The sequence below is a fragment of the Pecten maximus genome, chromosome 2 (genome assembly GCF_902652985.1).
Source record: "Pecten maximus chromosome 2, xPecMax1.1, whole genome shotgun sequence".
Lineage (NCBI taxonomy): Eukaryota > Metazoa > Mollusca > Bivalvia > Pectinida > Pectinidae > Pecten > Pecten maximus.
The window spans coordinates 9,681,537-9,703,966 of NC_047016.1; the positions used below are offsets into that span (position 1 = coordinate 9,681,537).

Sequence of the window (22,430 nt, forward strand, 5' to 3'; positions counted from 1 at the left end):
GTTAATTATTACATGTTCATGTTTAACCTTCCTTTTCTTTTAGGACCGTAACAGTAGGAAGCCCTATAACAGCAAGTCCATGTAACTGGAACATGTTAACAAATAATAATAATGCCCTGGGAGTTCTCTATCCTGGATGCTGAATGCTGATTGATTTTTTGGCTGTCAAAATCCCTTTCATCACTAATGGGTCATTCCATCACAAAGAAAATGGACCATAACACTACAATAGGGGGTTTATTAATTACAATGGATGTCAGTTTCAGCTGCTGAGTAAAGGAATTTTTGTCCATTGTCGTTTATTGATTTTCATTTTGGCAGACAAGGGGAGATAACTATGATAAACTTGTACTCTACAGGATCTGCTGAACTTTACAGAAACAGAGATAAAAGAGCTTGGTATACATAACCCTGCCCTGAGGGCAAAGGTCGTGTCCAGTCTACGCATTCTCAAGGAGAAGCATCAAAGAGGTGAGCATACCTGGTTATTCCAGAAGAAGGTCTGACCTTTATGTATTATAACTACATGTATCAGACAGTTACAAGATATGGCTGATATTATGACAAAATACCTCAAATAATTGGTTTTAGGACCAGATGGCTTTCATTTTCTTCCGATGTAGGTTACTGAACAATAAAATATCTGTTCTCTATCACCAAGCATCTTCATTAGCAGATAATTTCCTGGCACAGAAACAGAACATTATATAACATGTACAGTATTAAAAACCACTTGTTCTATCTGGAAAGAGAAGCAGTAAAATGATAAGAACAATATTTGATGAGAAGTCAAACAGAAGCATGCTTGTGTAGTTGACTGCACATGTGTTAGGTATGATAAGAATGTATTGGTGTAAAACCTGCTATACACATCTGGAGATGTGCTGTGTGGAGGTACTGTTAAACCTCTGTCTAAGTTACTATCATATTAAACTCCCTATCTTATGTTAGATAGTGGTTCAGAATGAGACAAATTAGGTGTGTACATCCATAACACTAGCAATCTATGTACAGGTCTATTGCCACAATATTATCTGTCCTCACCAAACCTGGTGTACCGAGGGGTACCATAGCTTTGTGTCCTAGACTTCTACTCTATCTTGTCTGTCCCTCAACAAACCTGGTGTAGGGACGGGTACCATAGCTTTGTGTCCTAGACTTCCATACTCTATCTTGTCTGTCCCTCACCAAACCTGGTGTAGGGAGGGGTACCATATCTTTGTGTCCTAGACTTCCATACTCTATCTTGTCTGTCCTCACCAAACCTGGTGTAGGGAGGAGTACCATAGCTTTGTGTCCTAAGGCTCCATACTCTATCTTGTCTGCCCCTCACCAAACCTGGTGTAGGGAGGGGTACCATATCTTTGTGTCCTAAGGCTCCATACTCTATCTTGTCTGCCCCTCACCAAACCTGGTGTAGGGAGGAGTACCATATCTTTGTGTCCTAGACTTCCATACTCTATCTTGTCTGTCCCTCACCAAACCTGGTGTAGGGAGGGGTACCATAGCTTTGTGTCCTAGACTTCCATACTCTATCTTGTCTGTCCCTCACCAAACCTGGTGTAGGGAGGGGTACCATAGCTTTGTGTCCTAAGCTTCTACTCTATCTTGTCTGTCCCTCACCAAACCTGGTGTAGGGAGGGGTACCATATCTTTGTGTCCTAAGGCTCCATACTCTATCTTGTCTGCCCCTCACCAAACCTGGTGTAGGGAGGAGTACCATATCTTTGTGTCCTAGACTTCCATACTCTATCTTGTCTGTCCCTCACCAAACCTGGTGTAGGGAGGGGTACCATAGCTTTGTGTCCTAGACTTCCATACTCTATCTTGTCTGTCCCTCACCAAACCTGGTGTAGGGAGGGGTACCATAGCTTTGTGTCCTAAGCTTCTACTCTATCTTGTCTGTCCCTCACCAAACCTGGTGAAGGGAGGGGTACCATAGCTTTGTGTCCTAGCTTCTACCCTATCTTGTCTGTCCTCACCAAACCTGGTGTACGGAGGGGTACCATAGCTTTGTGTCCTAGACTTCCATACTCTATCTTGTCTGTCCCTCACCAAACCTGGAGTAGGGAGGAGTACCATATCTTTGTGTCCTAGACTTCCATACTCTATCTTGTCTGTCCCTCACCAAACCTGGTGTAGGGAGGAGTACCATAGCTTTGTGTCCTAAGCTTCCATGCTCTATCTTGTCTGGGCTCTATTTCCTATATAACTTGACAGTGGAACTTTTCATTATAATGTCTGGTGTCTGTCATCATGTTGGTGGTGTCTGTCATCATGTTGGTGGTGTCTGTCATCATGTTGGTGGTGTCTGTCATCATGTTGGTGGTGTCTGTCATCATGTTGGTGGTGTCTGCCATCATGTTGGTGGTGTCTGTCATCATGTTGGTGGTATCTGTCATCATGTTGGTGGTATCTGTCATCATGTTGGTGGTGTCTGCCATCATGTTGGTGGTGTCTGTCATCATGTTGGTGTCATCATGTTGGTGTCATCATGTTGGTGGTGTCTGTCATCATGTTGGTGGTATCTGTCATCATGTTGGTGGTGTCTGTCATCATGTTGGTGGTGTCTGTCATCATGTTGGTGGTGTCTGTCATCATGTTGGTGGTGTCTGTCATCATGTTGGTGGTGTCTGTCATCATGTTGGTGGTGTCTGTCATCATGTTGGTGGTGTCTGTCATCATGTTGGTGGTGATGTCTTTGTTTATAATATCTGTGATGTCTTTGTTTATAATATCTGTGATGTCTTTGTTTATAATATCTGTGATGTCTTTGTTTATGATATCTGTGATGTCTTTGTTTATAATATCTGTGATGTCTTTGTTTATGATATCTGTGATGTCTTTGTTTATAATATCTGTGATGTCTTTGTTTATAATATTGTGATGTCTTTATTTATAATATCTGTCATATCTGTGTTTATAATATCTGTGATGTCTTTGTTTATGATATCTGTGATGTCTTTGTTTATAATATCTGTGATGTCTTTGTTTATAATATCTGTGATGTCTTTGTTTATGATATCTGTGATGTCTTTGTTTATGATATCTGTGATGTCTTTGTTTATAATATCTGTGATGTCTTTGTTTATAATATCTGTGATGTCTTTGTTTATGATATCTGTGATGTCTTTGTTTATGATATCTGTGATGTCTTTGTTTATGATATCTGTGATGTCTTTGTTTATAATATCTGTGATGTCTTTGTTTATGATATATGTGATGTCTTTGTTTATAATATCTGTGATGTCTTTGTTTATCATATCTGTGATGTCTTTGTTTATAATATCTGTGATGTCTTTGTTTATAATATCTGTGATGTCTTTGTTTATAATATCTGTGATGTCTTTGTTTATGATATCTGTGATGTCTTTGTTTATAATATCTGTGATGTCTTTGTTTATAATATCTGTGATGTCTTTGTTTATAATATCTGTGATGTCTTTGTTTATGATATCTGTGATGTCTTTGTTTATGATATCTGTGATGTCTTTGTTTATAATATCTGTGATGTCTTTGTTTATAATATCTGTGATGTCTTTGTTTATGATATCTGTGATGTCTTTGTTTATAATGTCTGTAATGTCTTTGTTTACAGGTTACAAGGTGGTTCCAGGTCTACACCGGAGCCTCAGTGCTACAGCACAGTAAGTAGCTAGGTCCTCACTCTTCTAACTTTAGTCTAAATATCATTTGTTCTGATTATTAAAAAAAACAATTGTATGGTATTATTAAATATGAAAATCATGATATTAAATAGAAAATGTTTTCTAAGCAAAAAAGTACAAATAAAGCTGGGATTGTATCTTTTAAATGATCAACCTGTGGCTTATGTCAGTGTGACTGAATTACGTAAGACATGTACCCTATAAACATGTTGTCTACCATCTGGTTATGTACCTGTGAATACCTGTAATCAGTGCTTGTTTACACCTGTGATTACCTAAACACCTGGTATCTGTAATGCTGTGTTCCTATCCGTGCCTATATTGACATATGTTATCAGGAGTATTGGCACTTCTACTTACATCTATCAGTGATTTCTAGACTAGACATGGCTACATCTCAGACATATGGTAGTAGTTTGTCACGGTATTTATTTAAAGTCCATACACCAATAAATAGTCTGACAATGATATTATTGGCATATATGTAACCCAATATTTACCAAAATATCACTCAAATACAAAGATCTCCTGATTTCTTATAAAAAAAAAAAAATTCTTTTGTACATTTCATTTTAAAAATAAATATGTGTTAGTGCTCTTGAACAAAGAAATTGATGAAACATTATATCTTCAAGGCTGGTGTCTCTTTATCAGGGTTAGACAATATAACATAAGGCTGGCATGGTTTGTCTCTTTATCAGCCAGTACAAACACTTAACAGGAAGTTGTCCCCCTTGACCCCACTCATTTCTCTGTGAGAGTATACTGACAAGGCAGAGACAACCTTGTCATATTGCCACTGTATATACTGTGTACATGCTCTCTCTTTTTGGGTGTGTCAATGGAGACCGGAATAATTGTTTATCATTCTTGATAAAAACCAATTTCTGGTCTGATACAAATTCCTTTTTTGCGGGGACAGCTTTCTTATTAAGGAGAATCCTGCATACGTTTCTTGTTTGTGTAATGTTTTGAGAGGATTAAGAACTGGAGTATCTACGACCTACTTCTACAGGACTACAAGGTTTATATTAACAGTGATATATAACGTGCGTTATTGTCCAGCAGAATCACCATTACATGTTTCTGGCCTTCACTTATTAATGGATTCTTATTAATCAAGTTGACTTTGAATTACAGACAGTTAAAGGCAGAAAATCATCCAAGGTAACATATAAATCAGAACTTGACTTTACATTGATAAGTTGGATTTCTAGAAAGCTTTTTGTGTGCTATGTTTTCATTCAGCTTAACAGTTATGAGCCTATGGCTGTTAACCCAAAGATCAATTTATTTGTATTCCAAAAGTAAAATACACGATTCACCAACAATTAGAGATTATTCCCCAGACCTTTGTCTGTAGTAGATTGGAGCTTGATGTGCAGGTCTTTATATTATCAGTGTGGCTTTTTGAACTTTGACAATATTTAACCTTATATATTGATTTGACTCTCTCCTCAAGCTGATTTCACTTGATAGATATTTTTTTAATGTAAAATCTTTTGTTGAATTCCCTTTATTATCCATTGTATTAACAATGAAATTATTGCATAAGTTGCTGCCTTAATTGAAAGGTACATGCTTGTTGATAGAATAATTTCTAATCAGGCAGGTCAAACCAATTAAACTATAAAAACAACTTAGGCCACTTATGTTTAGACAATCTAACGATGTGAGTAGGTAAGTGACCAGCCACATCTGTGACTTCACCTTTGTTCTCAGTTAAATGATCTGTCTGACAGGTCATGGCATTAACTCAGGATCAGCTGGTAGAGTTATACTGCCCCTGTCAAGTGGAAGGTTTCTACTGTAAATTGTGTAGAATTAACATACTTAATTATGTTACTGCACTCATAACCAGTCACTGGTCTTCACAGCTAGATTGATGTTGTCACTATGTGGCCATTATTGACAGATGTTTGTGCTTACTTGTCATCTATTGCTTACCATGTACTGTCATGCTTCTCACAAAAACACAGCAGGTTATAATATCACAACACAAGGTTATAATATCACAACACAGAAACAACACAAGGTTATAATCTCACAACACAGAAACAACACAGGGTTATAATATCACAACACAAGGTTATAACCTCACAACACAGAAACAACACAAGGTTGTAATATCACAACACAAGGTTGTAATATCACAACACAAGGTTATAATATCACAACACAAGGTTATAACCTCACAACACAGAAACAACACAAGGTTATAATATCACAACACAGAAACAACACAAGGTTATAATCTCACAACACAGAAACAACACAAGGTTATAATATCACAACACAGAAACAACACAAGGTTATAACCTCACAACACAGAAACAACACAAGGTTATAATATCACAACACAGAAACAACACAAGGTTATAACCTCACAACACAGAAACAACACAAGGTTATAATCTCACAACACAGAAACAACACAAGGTTATAATCTCACAACACAGAAACAACACAAGGTTATAATCTCACAACACAGAAACAACACAAGGTTATAACCTCACAACACAGAAACAACACAAGGTTATAATATCACAACACAGAAACAACACAAGGTTATAATCTCACAACACAGAAACAACACAAGGTTTTAATCTCACAACACAGAAACAACACAAGGTTATAATATCACAACACAGAAACAACACAAGGTTATGATATCACAACACAGAAACAACACAAGGTTATATCACAACACAGAAACAACACAAGGTTATAATATCACAACACAGAAACAACACAAGGTTATAATATCACAACACAAGGTTATAATATCACAACACAGAAACAACACAAGGTTATAATATCACAACACAGAAACAACACAAGGTTATAATCTCACAACACAGAAACAACACAAGATTATAATCTCACAACACAGAAACAACACAAGGTTATAATATCACAACACAGAAACAACACAAGGTTATAATATCACAACACAGAAACAACACAAGGTTATAATATCACAACACAGAAACAACACAAGGTTATAATCTCACAACACAGAAACAACACAAGGTTATAATATCACAACACAGAAACAACACAAGGTTATAATATCACAACACAGAAAAAATACAAGGTTATAACCTCACAACACAGAAACAACACAGAAACAACACAATTAAGGTTATAATATCACAACACAGAAACAACACAGGGTTATAATAGCACAACACAGAAACAACACAATGTTATATTCTCACAACACAGAAACAACACACGGTTATAATCTCACAACACAGAAACAACACAAGGTTATACTATCACAACACAGAAACAACACACGGTTATAATATCACAACACAGAAACAACACACGGTTATAATCTCACAACACAGAAACAACACAAGGTTATAATATCACAACACAGAAACAACACAGTTGCTTAATATAATCTCACAATTAAAGCTGTTTTATAAAATGTTTAGTAATAAATTTTCATTTAACCAGGTACAAAATGATTACATTTGACGTCAAAGTCTATAGAAATATAAGTTACTTCATGTAGACAATCTTGTCTTATCAAAGTGATTTTACACCCCCCAACCCCCCACCCCCCACCCCTGGAGTACTTGTATGATATACTATTGATCTTCTGTTTTTGTGGTAGTTATTATGGCAGTATGAATGAGCTGATGGAAATACATCCCCATAACTAGTAGAACATGTACATCCTCATCATGTTGAGGAACACATTGATTGTGTTATGTTTGTCATCCCCTGTCTGATTTCCTTCTGTGCTACCTGTCAATGTCAACGAATAATTTAACGAATGGACTTCCATAAAAACAATTTTTGTATTGGAATATTTGTTTACATGTAAAACTTATCATATTCATACATGCAATTTATTTTCTTTTGACAACATACATGTAAGCAGTGACTCATAATCACTTACATTAGCACTGTGATGATCAGAGTACTCGCCGACACCCTAACGACTCAAATAAAAGTTTACAAACATATGTGTAGCCCACCATGTTGGGATGTTGCCAGTGTCTATAGCTGTCTGTGTTGTGGACCGGATCAAATATTTCGTAAATAGATCACATTTACAGTGGTGTGTTGTATAAATAATCGTGTTTGGTGTGGGATGCGTGGAGATATATCTCCATTCTTACTCTTATGATCACTGGATAAGGACACTTACTGAACTCCTCAGGGATGTACCATATTAGATTGTGTGTAAAGGTGAGTATTTGGTGACACAGTGATAATTAAAAGGACTAAACCCTTCAGGGATGTACCATAGTGTAAAGGAGAGTATTAATTGGTACACCACATTGTGAAGCTGATCATGAAAGTAGGAAATGGGTTCTTTATATATAAATAGCTGTCTGATTTACAGGACTTCATATTTTCGTTAAGGGAGATTTACATTTGGAGAATGTTTAGAGATGCTGAAGTGAAGTTGTCATGGTGTTTCTTGTGGGTTTAGCTGTTTGGGTTTTGAAATACAAGCTTTTTATGAAGATGATAGTGTGATTACAAGAGGTGTAAGATGAAATAGTCATAATACAGTAGAAATAACTGAAGATTCAACGTCCCAAACTTTGTATGGTAAGAACATTTTACTTATACAGTTTACTATGGCTTTATGGATCGGACCAGTAAAACATGTATAGGGCGCGGAGTAAGAACACTTTGTGGTTCAGAGGAACCGTTTGTTTATTCAGGGACCAGGAAATAGCTTTTTACTCTGTATTTCTCCTCACTGTGCTGGGTTCATTGCCTCTCTATTAGCACCAACTTCCAGAACCTGACACCACGCTTGGGGGCCTGCTAGGCTGCTACAGACCAAAATCTGTTGTTTTATAGGGATAATATTTTCCAGGGAGAATTAATGTACTTTCATTTTGTATAGTTAGTTTGATAACCTATACTATTTAACACTTTAGTAAACACAACCTTCTTTGGAGGTCTGCCAACATCAAACTTCCCATTCTGCTGTGAGATCTCAAACTCTTGTTGGAATGGCCAGATCTCTGAGAATCCTGGAGTGAATGTTTTATATATGAATGACAGCATGATTGTTTCTGAATACCTGGTGAAAATGACAGTGAGGTCTCTTAATGCTTGGTATTAATGACATTGAGATCTCTAAATACCTGGTATAAATGACATTGAGATCTCTGAATATCTGGTATGAATGATATTTAGGGGTCTCTGAATAGCTGGTATGAATGACATTGAGATCTCTGAATAGCAGGTATGAATGATATTGAGGGGGTCTCTGAATAGCTGGTATGAATGACATTGAGGGGGTCTCTGAATAGCTGGTATTAATGACATTGAGATCTCTGAATAGCTGGTATAAATGACACAGCTCTCTTAATCCCTTGTAAGAATAACATTTGGATGGTTGTGACCGGAGATATTTAACATCTGAGACTGACAGTATTGTAACATGTGATATCAGCCATATACCTCTACTTTACTACCAGGCTGTCTTATACTTCTACTTTACTACCAGGCTGTCTTATACCTGAACATGTACATCTTAGCGTTACCCTGTTTACCTGTTGTAGGTATCTTAGCGTTACCCTGTTTACCTGTTGTAGGTATTGGAATCCCTTACTATGTTACCCTGTTTACCTGTTGTACATGTAGGTATTGGAATCCCTTACTACGTTACCCTGCTTACCTGTTGTAGGTATTGGAATCCCTTACTATGTTACCCTGTTCACCTGTTGTAGGTATTGGAATCCCTTACTATGTTACCCTGTTTACCTGTTGTAGGTATTGGAATCCCTTACTATGTTACCCTGTTTACCTGTTGTAGGTATTTTAGCGTTACCCTGTTTACCTGTTGTAGGTATTGGAATCCCTTACTATGTTACCCTGTTCACCTGTTGTAGGTATTGGAATCCCTTACTATGTTACCCTGTTCACCTGTTGTAGGTATTGGAATCCCTTACTATGTTACCCTGTTTACCTGTTGTAGGTATTGGAATCCCTTACTACGTTACCCTGTTTACCTGTTGTAGGTATTGGAATCCCTTACTACGTTACCCTGTTTACCTGTTGTAGGTATCTTAGTGTTACCCTGTTTACCTGTTGTAGGTATTGGAATCCCTTACTACGTTACCCTGTTCACCTGTTGTAGGTATTGGAATCCCTTACTATGTTACCCTGTTTACCTGTTGTAGGTATTGGAATCCCTTACTACGTTACCCTGTTTACCTGTTGTAGGTATTGGAATCCCTTACTACGTTACCCTGTTTACCTGTTGTAGGTATTGGAATCCCTTACTACGTTACCCTGTTTACCTGTTGTAGGTATTGGAATCCCTTACTACGTTACCCTGTTTACCTGTTGTAGGTATCTTAGTGTTACCCTGTTTACCTGTTGTAGGTATTGGAATCCCTACGTTACCCTGTTTACCTGTTGTAGGTATTGGAATCCCTTACTAAGATGTATACAGTCGTCCTTGACATGTTTGTGTAGTGATATCTGATCTTATATGTACTGTAGCAATTGGCTGTAAAAACCCATTGTGCATGTTCACACAGATGCTCTTGAGTAGAAAGAAACTGGGATATATGTGTATTAAACTGTAGTGATGGTGGGTAATGTGTATTAAACTGTAGTGACATAGATAAACTTGTCAGATTTCTGTAGGATTACTTTATGGACAATTAAGGATGCCCACTACATAATCTGTGAGTGGTTCTGTGTTTACTTATGGAGGTGAGGATGGAGGCTTCTGGATTTCTCTGTGTGCAAACTCTCCGGACTCAGTCCTGGGGTGGTGGTCAGTGGTCAGTAGTGGTCAGTGGTGGTTCTAGCTGGTACACAGGAGTTTTACCAGCACTATTTGTCTGTTTTCAATTATACATATATTTCACCAACAAAAACAATTAATGTGCTGACAAGCTGTGTTAATCCAGGAAGTTATTATAGGACCTCACGTGTAGGACTGAGGTAAGTGTACAGAAGTTATCAGGACCTGTAGGACTGAGGTAAGTGTACAGAAGTTATCAGGACCTGTAGGACTGAGGTAAGTGTACAGAAGTTATTAGGACACTTAGGACTGAGGTAGGTGTACAGAAGTTATCAGGACAATTAGGACTGAGGTAAGTGTACAGAAGTTATCAGGACCTGTAGGACTGAGGTAAGTGTACAGAAGTTATCAGGACAATTAGGACTGAGGTAAGTGTACAGAAGTTATCAGGACCTGTAGGACTGAGGTAAGTGTACAGAAGTTATAAAGACCTGTAGGACTGAGGTAAGTGTACAGAAGTTATCAGGACCTGTAGGACTGTGCTATGTGTACAGAAGTTATAAAGACCTGTAGGACTGAGGTAAGTGTACAGAAGTTATCAGGACCTGTAGGACTGAGGTAAGTGTACAGAAGTTATTAGGACACTTAGGACTAAGGTAAGTGTACAGAAGTTATCAGGACCTGTAGGACTGAGGTAGGTGTACAGAAGTTATCAGGACCTGTAGGACTGAGGTAAGTGTACAGAAGTTATCAGGACACTTAGGACTGAGGTAAGTGTACAGAAGTTATCAGGACCTGTAGGACTGAGGTAGGTGTACAGAAGTTATCAGGACATTTAGGACTGTGCTAGGTGTACAGAAGTTATTAGGACACTTAGGACTGAGGTAGGTGTACAGAATTTATCAGGATGTGTAGGACTGAGGTAAGTGTACACAAGTTATCAGGACCTGTAGGACTGAGGTAAGTGTACAGGAGTTAACAGGACGTTTAGGACTGAGGTAAGTATACAGAATTTATCAGGACATGTAGGACTGAGGTAAGTGTACAGAAGTTATCAGGACCTGTAGGACTGAGGTAAGTGTACACAAGTTATCAGGACCTGTAGGACTGAGGTAAGTGTACAGGAGTTAACAGGACGCTTAGGACTGAGGTAAGTGTACAGAATTTATCAGGACCTGTAGGACTGAGGTAGGTGTACAGAAGTTATCAGGACATTTAGGACTGAGGTAAGTGTACAGAAGTTATCAGGACACTTAGGACTGAGGTAAGTGTACAGAAGTTATAAAGACCTGTAGGACTGAGGTAAGTGTACAGAAGTTATAAAGACCTGTAGGACTGAGGTAGGTGTACAGAAGTTATCAGGACCTGTAGGACTGAGGTAGGTGTACAGAAGTTATAAAGACCTGTAGGACTGAGGTAAGTGTACAGAAGTTATCAGGACCTGTAGGACTGAGGTAAGTGTACAGAAGTTATCAGGACGTTTAGGACTGAGGTAAGTGTACAGAAGTTATCAGGACATTTAGGACTGAGGTAGGTGTACAGAAGTTATCAGGACACTTAGGACTGAGGTAAGTGTACAGAAGTTATCAGGACCTGTAGGACTGAGGTAGGTGTACAGAACTTATCAGGACATTTAGGACTGTGCTAGGTGTACAAAAAGTGTAAGGACGTGTAGGACTGAGGTTAGTGTACAGGAGTTATCAGGACGCTTAGGACTGAGGTAAGTGTACAGAAGTTATCAGGACATGTAGGACTGAGGTAGGTGTACAGAATTTATCAGGACATGTAGGACTGAGGTAAGTGTACAGAAGTTATCAGGACATGTAGGACTGAGGTAAGTGTACAGAAGTTATCAGGACGCTTAGGACTGAGGTAAGTGTACAGAAGTTATCAGGACATGTAGGACTGAGGTAGGTGTACAGAATTTATCAGGACATGTAGGACTGAGGTAAGTGTACAGAAGTTATCAGGACATGTAGGACTGAGGTAAGTGTACAGGAGTTATCAGGACGCTTAGGACTGAGGTATAATGTAGGTGTACAGAAGTTATCAGGACATGTAGGACTGAGGTAGGTGTAAAAATAAAACGTCAAAGTGGAAGATATGTTTGGTACATTTCGTTATAAAAAAGTTAATTGTTCTAGGAAATCAATTAATAAATTTGTTTAAGCAGGATTATTTGAATCTGACACCTGACTGAATAAAATTGGAGTATCTCTCCAAAATAGGGATACATGATAGAGAATATGAGTGTATAATAGCCAAGCTGTAAAAACAAATCTTTAACAAGCTTACATTGTAACTCATAATGTCTACCAATGTAGTAATCAGATACTGGTTTGTGGCTAATGAGGAACTGCTAGGTAGTTTTTGATGTGAATATCACTACAGAAGACTTATGATGTCACTGTTTATAAGTACGTTCGACCTGCTAATCCATTGAGACAGGATCGGCTTTGTTTAGTTTTGCCATCTTGAGATTACAGGAGGTTTGTTACCACGGCTAGTGTTATAGGGTTGTGGAAGGCTACACTTAGGATAGGTTCTATAACCGGAGTTTCCGCAGGAAATGTACATGAGATGATAAGTCTGGGTAAATAACGTCTGAGGTCATCTCTCTATAGGGATCATAGCCAAATATATATAGCGGTTATTTACTACAGCTTTGTGGTTGACCATCTCCTTATAGGGACCCACGTATCTATCTCTCTTTCAGTCGTATAAATAAGTCCTACTTCACCCAGGGACGTGTTTTATGTATTGTACAAGTATTATCATTGTATTAATGGCCTACATACATTACAAAAATCCAGTATTGGTCAGCCTTTGACCTTTTTACATGTAGGTAGTTTTAACACAAGGTGACGAGGATTTGTCCTGTCTTTGTTTTCCTCCTTACAGCCTTTGTTTAGTTTGCCGCCAAATTATATCTAACTATTTTTTACGTTTGTTTTACAGATTACAAACAGTACCGACCTCAAAGCCTAGTTACCCAGACTACCAAGTTGTCAATGTCTCTGCCGAGCGCTTGGAAAGGGACCTTACAGCTGAGCTAAGGTCGGACCCCTCAGAACTTCAACACTGGCCTTGGTACCATGGTAATATCTCACGGCAACATGCAGAGAAAATTGTGAATCGTGACGGAGATTTCATTGTGAGAGATTGTATATCTCAGCCTGGAGATTTTGTATTGACCACTGGGTGTCGTGGTGTCCCAATACATTTTGTGATAAACTCTCAAATAACTGAAAGGCCCGATTCTAAGACACCAGATATATCCTATTTTTTTGAGGATGAGAAATTTGGTTCTGTTCAGGATCTGATAGACTTTTACATGTCCCACAAGAAAGGGGTCACCAAAACATCAGGAGCTGTGATAAAAAATCCTATTGGTAGAACCATGCCACTGAGCTACTACGACTCCAAATATGGTAATAAGGCAAGCCTCATTGGTGCTGCTGATTTTGCCTACACACCCACACAGAGCCCTCATGCTAGTCCTTACAACAGCCCAAAAGTCAGTCCGCGGGGCAGTCCGAAGTCTCGACATAAACGTCCACTACGCACTGGTAGTCAGCCTTTGTTGGACATTGTTGACACGGATGAACGAAACAATATGGCAGTATCTAATATGGATCGTTGTGACAGTCTTCCCAGCATTCCAAATAAATTTGGAAACTCATCAATGAAGAATTCTGTATCAGCATCAAACCTACCTCCATACCACAGTAGGTGTGGCAGTGAACCAGTCCTGATGGACCCAGGACTGTTAATCACAAATAATAGAAAAGGACAGTACCTTCAGATCCCATCCCCAGCTCAACGACTCGCACCGGCCTCCTCCGACAGCAATCTCTCAAAGCCTGCACCTCCCAAACCTAGTCGTATACCATCCATCAAATACAAACAACGCCCCAAAATTGAAGTGCGTAATCGTGATATGTACGACGATGATGGAAGGGACTATTCCGATTATAGTCAGGTGAAAGAAGCACCTAGTTGGCTGGAACAAAACAATTTGTCTAACCAAAATAGAGCATTTCCTGTGGACCAAAATGCCAATTTAGCTCGAGATTCAGATATAAGTGATTATGATAATAATTATAATTCCAAGAAAATTCCATACAATCAAAATCAAGAAAGAGTGTCAAATGGAAACATGTCCTTGAATAGCACTGACAGTCAAAGGTCAAGGTTATCGTCAGATACCAACTTTACATTTTTAGACAACCGTGATTATGCCATGGTTCCAGATACTCCAACGAGTAAAACGCCGACCAATAAGACAAGTGGTAACAGTTTTGGAGATATATCTAGCTCGGACATGCTAAACAGAACTAAAGGTAGAACGATCTCCATGCCAACAGATAATGTTGGATCTACATTAAATATATTGAAATATTCCAGTGACATTTTACCAGAGGAAAATAAACCTTTAGAAACTTCTACGTTAGTGACTGTGAAAAGCTTGTTACTTTCAACAGATCCTAGAATATTAGCATTACACATGACAAAGGTTGACCTTGAAAGTCTCAAAGTCATCTCTGACTCTGACCTTGGTGTAGGTGTGGAGTCAGGACTAGAGTTGATGACACTTCCACAAGGGAAACAACTCCGACAGGACACGATTGAAAGGTTGGTGAGACCTGTTAATGCTATTTTGCTTCCCATACTATATGGGCTATTTTATCAAACTCCATGTAATGACCAAGTACGAAAATACCTCAAATGAGTTCGATTCATTTTCCAGGATATCAAGGTCAATGATGAGTTCACTTACCATTTATAGAAAATCTTTGTCAGCACACCACTCTTGCGACTTCATTGTTTAATAAATTTTAATCAAATTCCATATATTGATTAAGTATGTTGCGTTTTATGGTGCATAGGTCAAGGACAAGGTCACGTTACTATTTATAAAACATCTTTATCAGCACTTCAGTGATTTTGATAAAACTTCATACCATATTGTTAAGTACAAATGTAGGTGCAAGATCACCTGGAACAAGCTTATGTTTCTGGATGTGAAGGTCAAGGACAAGATTACCGCTACCTTTCATATATGGCTTACTGCAGGGTATTTAGTGGGTGTACTTGCATTGGCATGCGAGTGGATTTGTATCACTTTATTTTTGTCTTTTCTAGAAGCTCATCTTGAATCTCTGTACAGTGATACATATTGTTTTGATATTTTGAAAATGTTTGAGACTTGTTGACGTGTTAATATTGATTCATTTAAGCTGAAACAAAATACCAGACTTTACAAACGTTCACTTTAACATGAATTGCAGGTGTTGCTGTTTGAAATTATTCACAAGAACAACAATCTTGACGTGTCAGAAGGTTACAGACAGAGCTAAGATGCTTAGCCAGTGGATAGAAATCGCTCTCCAGCTGAGGGTCACTCTTGGAAATCTCTTTGCTTTTTCTGCTGTGATGGAAGGACTTGCTAGTGTCCAGGTCAGTAATCGTCATTAAAGTTAAACTGTAGTATTGTAAACAGACAAATAAAAAGACAAATGACTCTTTTTTTTACAATTTTACATTAGAAAGCAACATTCAAGTTACTGAGCTATAACTTAGGTAAATCTTTTTCGTGAGACCCATGCTATCAGTGATAAACATTAAAGAATTGATTATAAATTTCAATGTCATTTTTTCATTGGAGATAAACAAGGAATGCATGTTTAACTCCCCACAAGGCCATTTTAAGTGGAATGATAAAAAAAAAATGTATAATAGAGTGTATTATATAAATGTATAGGCCAGATGTTGTGTTGATGATCATGCAATCATTGTATGTGATTCTGATCATAAAAAACGAAGTATTGTCTGTTGTATGATTGACCTCTGACATTTTATCACAGATACAGAGGCTGAGAGACACATGGATGGTACTTAGACAGAACCACACATCCAGCGCCTTCACCTTCGACACGAAACACAAGGCGGCGCTCAAGTCACTTAATGATGGCAGTGGCCTGCTTCCGCTCCAGAATGTTAGCATACCAGATATAAGCTCTCTTGTGGTGCTTCTAGAACGAGACGATGACTCCCTTACTGGATTATCTCCCTTGGGAGAATGCTGATCCTAACTCGGGGTTAGACATTTTGTTGACACATCTGGACACAGCTCGTTTGATCACGGCCCAGGCAGGGTTGTACAGTGTCACGGGACAGGCCCTGCTCAATGCCTTCACACCTGATACTGAACTATTAGATATATTCCGCACGGAGTTCCAAATGAAGCTGCTGTGGGGATCAAAAGGGGCAAGTGTAGAACGGACATTAAGGCTGAATAAATTTGAACAACTATTGACTGTGTTGTCAAATCGAGCCGAGCCACCTGGTGATGATGGCACCGAGGTTTGATAGAGGTGATGATGAGATGTATGTTTTGTAAATTACGTATGTATTAAAGTGAATGTTTAAATTGTTACCAAGTATGGATGGTATTCAGGTGTGTAACAGACTATATTGTTACCAAGTATGGATGGTATTCAGGTGTGTAACGGACTATATTGTTACCGAGTATGGATGGTATTCAGGTGTGTAACAGACTATATTGTTATACCGAGTATGGATGGTATTCAGGTGTGTAACGAACTATATTGTTACCAAGTATGTATGGTATTCAGGTGTGTAACGGACTATATTGTTATACCGAGTATGGATGGTATTCAGGTGTGTAACGGACTATATTGTTATACCGAGTATGGATGGTATTCGGGTGTGTAATGGACTATATTGTTACAAGTATGGATGGTATTCAGGTGTGTAACGACTATATTGTTATACGAGTATGGATGGTATTCAGGTGTGTAACAGACTATAGTGTTATTACCGGATATGGATGGTATTCAGGTGTGAACGGACTATTATGTTACCAGTGTGGATGGTATTCACGGTGTGTAACGGACTATATTGTTACAAGTATGGATGGTATTCAGGTGGTAACGGATTATTGTTATCCGAGGATGGATGGTATTCAGGTGGTAACGGGACTATATGGATGGTATTCAGGTGTGTAACGGACTATATTGTTATACCGAGTATGGATGGTATTCAGGTGTGTAACGGACTATATTGTTACCAAGTGTGGATGGTATTCAGGTGTGTAACGGACTATATTGTTACCAAGTATGGATGGTATTCAGGTGTGTAACAGACTGTATTGTTATACCGAGTATGGATGGTATTCAGGTGTGTAACGGATTATATTGTTACCGAGTATGGATGGTATTCAGGTGTGTAACAGCCTATATTGTTACCGAGTATGGATGGTATTCAGGTGTGTAATGGACTATATTGTTATACCGAGTATGGATGGTATTCAGGTGTGTAACGGACTATATTGTTTACCGAGTATGGATGGTATTCAGGTGTGTAACGGACTATATTGTTATACCGAGTATGGATGGTATTCAGGTGTGTAACAGACTATATTGTTATACCGAGTATGGATGGTATTCAGGTGTGTAACGAACTATATTGTTATACCGAGTATGGATGGTATTCAGGTGTGTAACGGACTATATTGTTATACCGAGTATGGATGGTATTCAGGTGTGTAACAGACTATATTGTTACCAATTATGGATGGTATTCAGGTGTGTAACGACTATATTGTTACCGAGTATGGATGGTATTCAGGTGTGTAACAGACTATATTGTTACCAATTATGGATGGTATTCAGGTGTGTAACGACTTTATTGTTACCAATTATGGATGGTATTCAGGTGTGTAACGACTATATTGTTACCGAGTATGGATGGTATTCAGGTGTGTAACAGACTATATTGTGATATTGAGTGACGGATGGATGCATTATCAGTATTGTTATAAAGTCTTCCAGAGTATACCCCAATATAACTGGTGCTGGATGGTCGTAATATATCGGTCTAGTTTACAGCAAATAATGTATTTATGTAGAACAAGATACTCATGTAACATTATTCATCACGTGTCGGATTCATTCAGGAGTCATACAAGTTTTTCTTTTATGTTTTTAAGGCATTTGTTTTTATAGTGTAAGATTGATGATATTCAAGCATTTATATACTACATATTAAGTCTCATTGCAATAGGATACAAACTCACATTAAGGTCACTTAGTTTTCTCTGATTCTGTCATGGCATTGTTGAAAAATAGTCCAACCCCACTACTTACAGAATATGTATATTGGTATTTTGAGGAACATACAGTTATATATCATAGACACTGAACCTTTTCAACACCTTTAACGACATCAGAGGTTAAAGTTTAAAACAACTTTTAGAAATACAATTAAGTTTGATATTTGTGATAGTTTTAGATTTTAAACCAATTTTGAAAAATCAGAAATGTTTCCAACAGACTTGTAATCGGTAGTGTCACAATGTATTACATTACAGCATATGGCTTTATTACTCTATTTGATTCTGACTCTCAATTTTCAGTTATTTTCTCCTTGGAAAATCAGAGTGGAAAGGGGAAGGAAATACTGCACAGATTATAGTTGTTATCAGATTAAATACTCAACATCCCACAGTAGTTTTGATAGGTAATGCAATCAGTTGATGAGGATATAGGTAATAGATAACTTAGGAATTTAATTGATACGTATAAAGATATTGTGTCTGTAATAGTTCTCCTATGAAAGGATGTCCAAAAGTTTTGATGGCAGTAGATCAGCATCAGTTGCATTTAACAAACATTTTATTGACCAAACCTTTAATTTTTACAGAGTTTTTATCATTGATTGAAAATAGAAAAAAATGTACTTTTAAGCAATGTTATGATTTGTACATGAACTGATATCTCAAAAATTATATTTTTAAATGCATGGTTATATTTTAACAGGTTTTGAAATTGGCACATTCAATACTAATATTATAATGGAAGGCTAAGTCATATTTCTTGACTGATGTGCAAACGAAAGGGAAAACTTGATGTTCAATGTAAACAAAAGTATAGAAATATCCTTTGGTTTTAGCGGTCTGCTTCACATCAGTTCTCTAGGAAATGAGTCACTAGATCGGTATGTTTACACTGTGTGACCATCCAGAAAGTAAGAGTGTATTATATTGTAGTAATAATAGTATAAAACAAGTTACACTGTGAATCTCATTATAAATAATATGGAATGTCAAAGTTATCATATTAACATCATATGTCTATAACGTTTCTGTGATGTATTTGATATGATAATTTCTCAGGAGTTACCTCCCTTAACACACAAAAATCGTGGATTATCTCCCTTTACATACAACTTTACTCATTTGTAATTGTCATGGCGTGGAATGTGCTTATCAGTGGCCTCTTGCATTCATGCTTCTTTTGAGCTCTTTATACATCAATTGCTTTTGTCATGATCAGTTCAAAATAAGACAGTACTTTCTGATTTCTTTAAACACTGTGTCTATACTCAAAGGTTTGTCATAGAGATGGTAGCTCCATTTTCCTCTGCCCTGACACCAGATTTGGATATTCCTACACCAGAAATCTCTCTGCCAGTGCCAAAGTGTCCAAGTCTGGCATCAGAACAAATAATTAGCCACAGCTTTAGCAAATAATGCAGTGGTAGAAATAAGTCACAGTACAAAAGATTACATTGCAGATAGTACTTAAGTGCCATTTATTGATGAGTATAGCTGTGGGGAAAATAGTGCGATAAAAAATCCATGGATATTCACAGACAGGAAAGAAAGCTGGTCTACATCATACCTCGGTCATTATCAACATACCAAATTCCTCTTATTTCCTTAAAAAGTAACTGACACACAGACGTTTTGAAGTCGTTTCTAAAAACACAGTATTAAAGATTTACAAACTGTTGTTAGTAGTTGGACACTGATATTTAAACTACTACAATTAAGGATTTAACATATTTTTGTACATGCTGTTCATAGTTGTATGGATGTAAGGATAAGCATATATTATTCTTATTACCGGGTATTGACAGTACAAACAGTGTATATCACATATTAAAAACATAAAGATAATAAAAATATCTAATAATAACCTTCGTCTTGAGTTTTTGCTTAAGAATACATTTTATATAATTCATCAATCTACTACATATTTAAGACTCCAAAGAAACTGCTTCAGTCTGTATTGTAGAGGTGATTTCCATTACAAAGGAAGTTTCTGTATCTTAGTAACCTTTCCTGACGACAATACATTGTATCTGTGGTGAGGACTTGTAGCAACCTGTCCTCATATGACAATACATTGTAGTTGTGGTGAGGACTTGTAGCAACCCGTCCTCATATGACAATACATATTGTAGTTGTGGTGAGGACTTGTAGTAACCCGTCCTCATATGACAATACATTGTATCTGTAGTGGGGACTTGTAGTAACCCGTCCTCATATGACAATATATTGTAGCTGTGGTGGGGACTTGTAGCAACCCGTCCTCATATGACAATATATTGTATCTGTAGTGGGGACTTGTAGCAACCCGTCCTCATATGACAATATATTGTAGCTGTGGTGAGGTCTTGTAGTAAGCCGTCCTCATATAACAATACATTGTATCTGTGGTGAGGACTTGTAGCAACCCGTCCTCATATGACAATACATTGTAGCTGTGGTGGGGACTTGTAGTAACCCGTCCTCATATGATACTACATTGTATCTGTAGTGGGGACTTGTAGTAACCCATCCTCATATGATACTACTTTGTATCTGTGGTGAGGATTTGTAGTAACCCATCCTCATGTGACAATACATTGTAGCTGTGGTGAGGACTTGTAGAAACCGCAGGCGCTTGCATAGAAAATATGACTTTCAATTTTTTTTGATATGTCAGTGGTATGTGTAATCTGTTAAGTACCTTCAGCTTAACAGATTACACATACCACTGTCAAAAAAAAAAATGAGAATAACATTTTCTATGCAAGCGCCTGTGGTAGAAACCCGTCCTCATATGACACTACATTGTAGCTGTGGTGAGGTCTTGTAGTAACCCGTCCTCATATGATACTACATTGTATCTGTGGTGGGGATTTGTAGCAACCCGTCCTCATATGACACCACATTGTATCTGTAGTGGGGACTTGTAGTAACCCGTCCTCATATGATACTACATTGTATCTGTAGTGAGGACTTGTAGTAACCCGTCCTCATATGACAATACATTGTATCTGTGGTGGGGACTTGTAGCAACCCGTCCTCATATGACAATATATTATATCTGGAGTGGGGACTTGTAGTAACCCGTCCTCATATGATACTACATTGTATCTGTAGTGAGGACTTGTAGTAACCCGTCCTCATATGATACTACATTGTATCTGTAGTGGGGACTTGTAGCAACCCGTCCTCATATGACAATACATTGTATCTGTGGTGAGGTCTTGTAGTAAGCCGTCCTCATATGACAATACATTGTATCTGTAGTGGGGACTTGTAGCAACCCGTCCTTATATGACAATGCATTGTAGCTGTAGTGATGATATATAGTAAGCCGTCCTCATATGACAATATATTATATCTGTAGTGGGGACTTGTAGCAACCCGTCCTCATATGACAATACATTGTATCTGTGGTGAGGTCTTGTAGTAAGCCGTCCTCATATGACAATACATTGTATCTGTGGTGGGCATTTGTAGTAAGCCGTCCTCATATGACAATACATTGTATCTGTGGTGGGGACTTGTAGCAACCTGTCCTCATATGGTACTGCATTGTATCTGTAGTTGGGACTTGTAGTAACCCGTCCTCATATGACAATACATTGTATCTGTGGTGGGGACTTGTAGCAACCTGTCCTCATACGATACTACATTGTATCTGTAGTGGGGACTTGTAGTAACCCGTCCTCATATGACAATATATTGTATCAGTGGTGAGGACTTGTAGCAACCCGTCCTCATATGACAATATATTGTAGCTGTGGTGAGGTCTTGTAGTAAGCCGTCCTCATATAACAATATCTTGTAGCTGTGGTGGGGACTTGTAGCAACCCGTCCTCATATGACAATATATTGTATCTGTAGTGGGGACTTGTAGCAACCCGTCCTCATATGACAA

At 38.0% G+C, this 22,430-nt stretch overlaps 1 protein-coding gene across 1 annotated transcript in view; it reads left to right on the forward strand.

Moving 5' to 3' along the window:
* Nucleotides 1–20,414, forward strand: part of LOC117316707 (breast cancer anti-estrogen resistance protein 3-like) — a 121,703-nt gene extending 101,289 nt beyond the window's left edge. The window contains 8 exon segments of the mRNA XM_033871461.1: nucleotides 360–471; nucleotides 3,599–3,647; nucleotides 4,809–4,835; nucleotides 13,369–15,045; nucleotides 15,702–15,870; nucleotides 16,278–16,472; nucleotides 16,474–17,094; nucleotides 17,434–20,414. Of these exon segments, the coding sequence (XP_033727352.1) occupies nucleotides 360–471; nucleotides 3,599–3,647; nucleotides 4,809–4,835; nucleotides 13,369–15,045; nucleotides 15,702–15,870; nucleotides 16,278–16,472; nucleotides 16,474–16,782 (2,538 nt within the window). The 3' untranslated portion in view covers nucleotides 16,783–17,094; nucleotides 17,434–20,414.
* The last annotated feature ends 2,016 nt before the right edge of the window (nucleotides 20,415–22,430 follow it).